Genomic DNA, 1,487 nt, shown 5'->3' on the forward strand with positions numbered 1-1,487 from the left:
GTCCTGGTCAGGCCTCTGTCCCTTCCCACCCCCACCCCTTCCCGATTTCTTAACAAGACCTCTCTTTTTCACCTGGAGCTGCCACACCTGGTGACAGGACTCACACAGGACTCGACAGTTCTCCCCGTGGCCTGGAGCGGCCGGCTGCCAGCGAGGGCCTTCTGGGGGCCAGTTTCCCCATCTGGGGCCAGTCTGGAGTGGGTAGTGGGGCCCACTGGAGCCAAGGCTGAGGCGTATGTTTTGCTGTCCATGTCACATGTCCCATCCAATGGACAGCCAGGTTCCAGCTGGTAGTAGCCAGATCTGGGGTAGGGGTGGGGGCAGCCCCCCAGATTGCAGTGGGCAGCCCATGGAGAGGATGCTACTGAAGATGGAGCTCCCCAAGGCCACGGCTGGCAGGGCCAGCTGCAGGGCCCTGGCTGGGCCGTGGTGGGGGCAGGGCTGGGTGGCAGGGGTGACAGGGACCGAGCAGGAGCCCTGGCGCTCATCCAGGGTGTGCCGGGGGAACAGGCGGTGCGGTCGAGGAGAAGCTCCTGTGGCAGGTACGGCAGGAAGGCGGCAGCTGGCGCAGACCCGAAGGGCCCCACGGTCACTGCCTGCCGGGTGTGGCTGAAGAACTGAGGTGGGCAGTGGGAGAGGCAGAGGCAGTCCAGGATGTAGGCAGGGCTGTGACATTCTGTGAACAGGACAGATGTGGAGGGTCACGAGGTTGCACCCACCATGCCCGCCCGGCTACCCAGCCGCACACGCACACTGCCCGCTGCTGCCACCTCCCAGCACAGGGGCTAGCTGTGCCAGGCATTCACCCTGGCACAGCCCCTCTGTGGCGCACCGCACACACACGCTGCTGGTTACCTGGGAGCCCATGGGCCGCACTGTCATGTCCTCAGCTGTCCCGTAGAGCAGCAGCGTGTAGCGGTACAGTGTCCCTGGGCAGGGGCCACGGGGCACGGGGCCACGTGTTGGTTGTCATGTCCTCAGCTCCCTGGGCCCCTCTCCCCAGCAGCCCCCACCCCAGAGCTCAGGACTCAGGTGGTGGTGGGGGACGTGCACTTCAGGCCTTGTCCCAGCCACTGAGGACTTCCTGCACGCCAAGTAACTGGACCTACTGTGTTTTAAGCGCCAGCATCTACTGTGCACCGATAACTGCACACCTGCTTCTCTTGTGTGACAGAAGGCCTACTGTGTTACCAGTGGGCTGCAGGTGTTTGGGGAGGACTTGGAATAGATGACAGGTGTGCAGAGGGTAACAGGTGTTGGGAGGGCCCAGGGAGGCAGCAGGCATGCCAGGGAAAACCGTGGCACCTACACACTTACTGTATACCAGTAACTGGACACCCATTTTTCTTGGCTGATAGGACACCTACTGTGTGCCACTAACAAGGCACCACTTTTCCTGGATAACTGGACACCCACAGTCTCTTGGAGGGGAACTGTGCCAGGCCCATTTTGCAGTGGAGTCCCCAAGACCCGCCCAAAGCCCAGGG

At 62.7% G+C, this 1,487-nt stretch overlaps 1 protein-coding gene across 1 annotated transcript in view; it reads right to left on the reverse strand.

Moving 5' to 3' along the window:
* Window positions 1-252: 252 nt before the first annotated feature.
* PCSK4 (proprotein convertase subtilisin/kexin type 4) overlaps window positions 253-1,487 on the reverse strand; it is an 8,047-nt gene continuing 6,812 nt past the window's right edge. The window contains 3 exon segments of the mRNA XM_042782776.1: window positions 253-578; window positions 581-676; window positions 807-929. Of these exon segments, the coding sequence (XP_042638710.1) occupies window positions 253-578; window positions 581-676; window positions 807-929 (545 nt within the window).

The sequence above is a fragment of the Orycteropus afer genome, unplaced genomic scaffold (genome assembly GCF_000298275.1).
Source record: "Orycteropus afer afer isolate SDZICR_OR568_19922 unplaced genomic scaffold, OryAfe1.0 scaffold00466, whole genome shotgun sequence".
NCBI lineage: Eukaryota > Metazoa > Chordata > Mammalia > Tubulidentata > Orycteropodidae > Orycteropus > Orycteropus afer.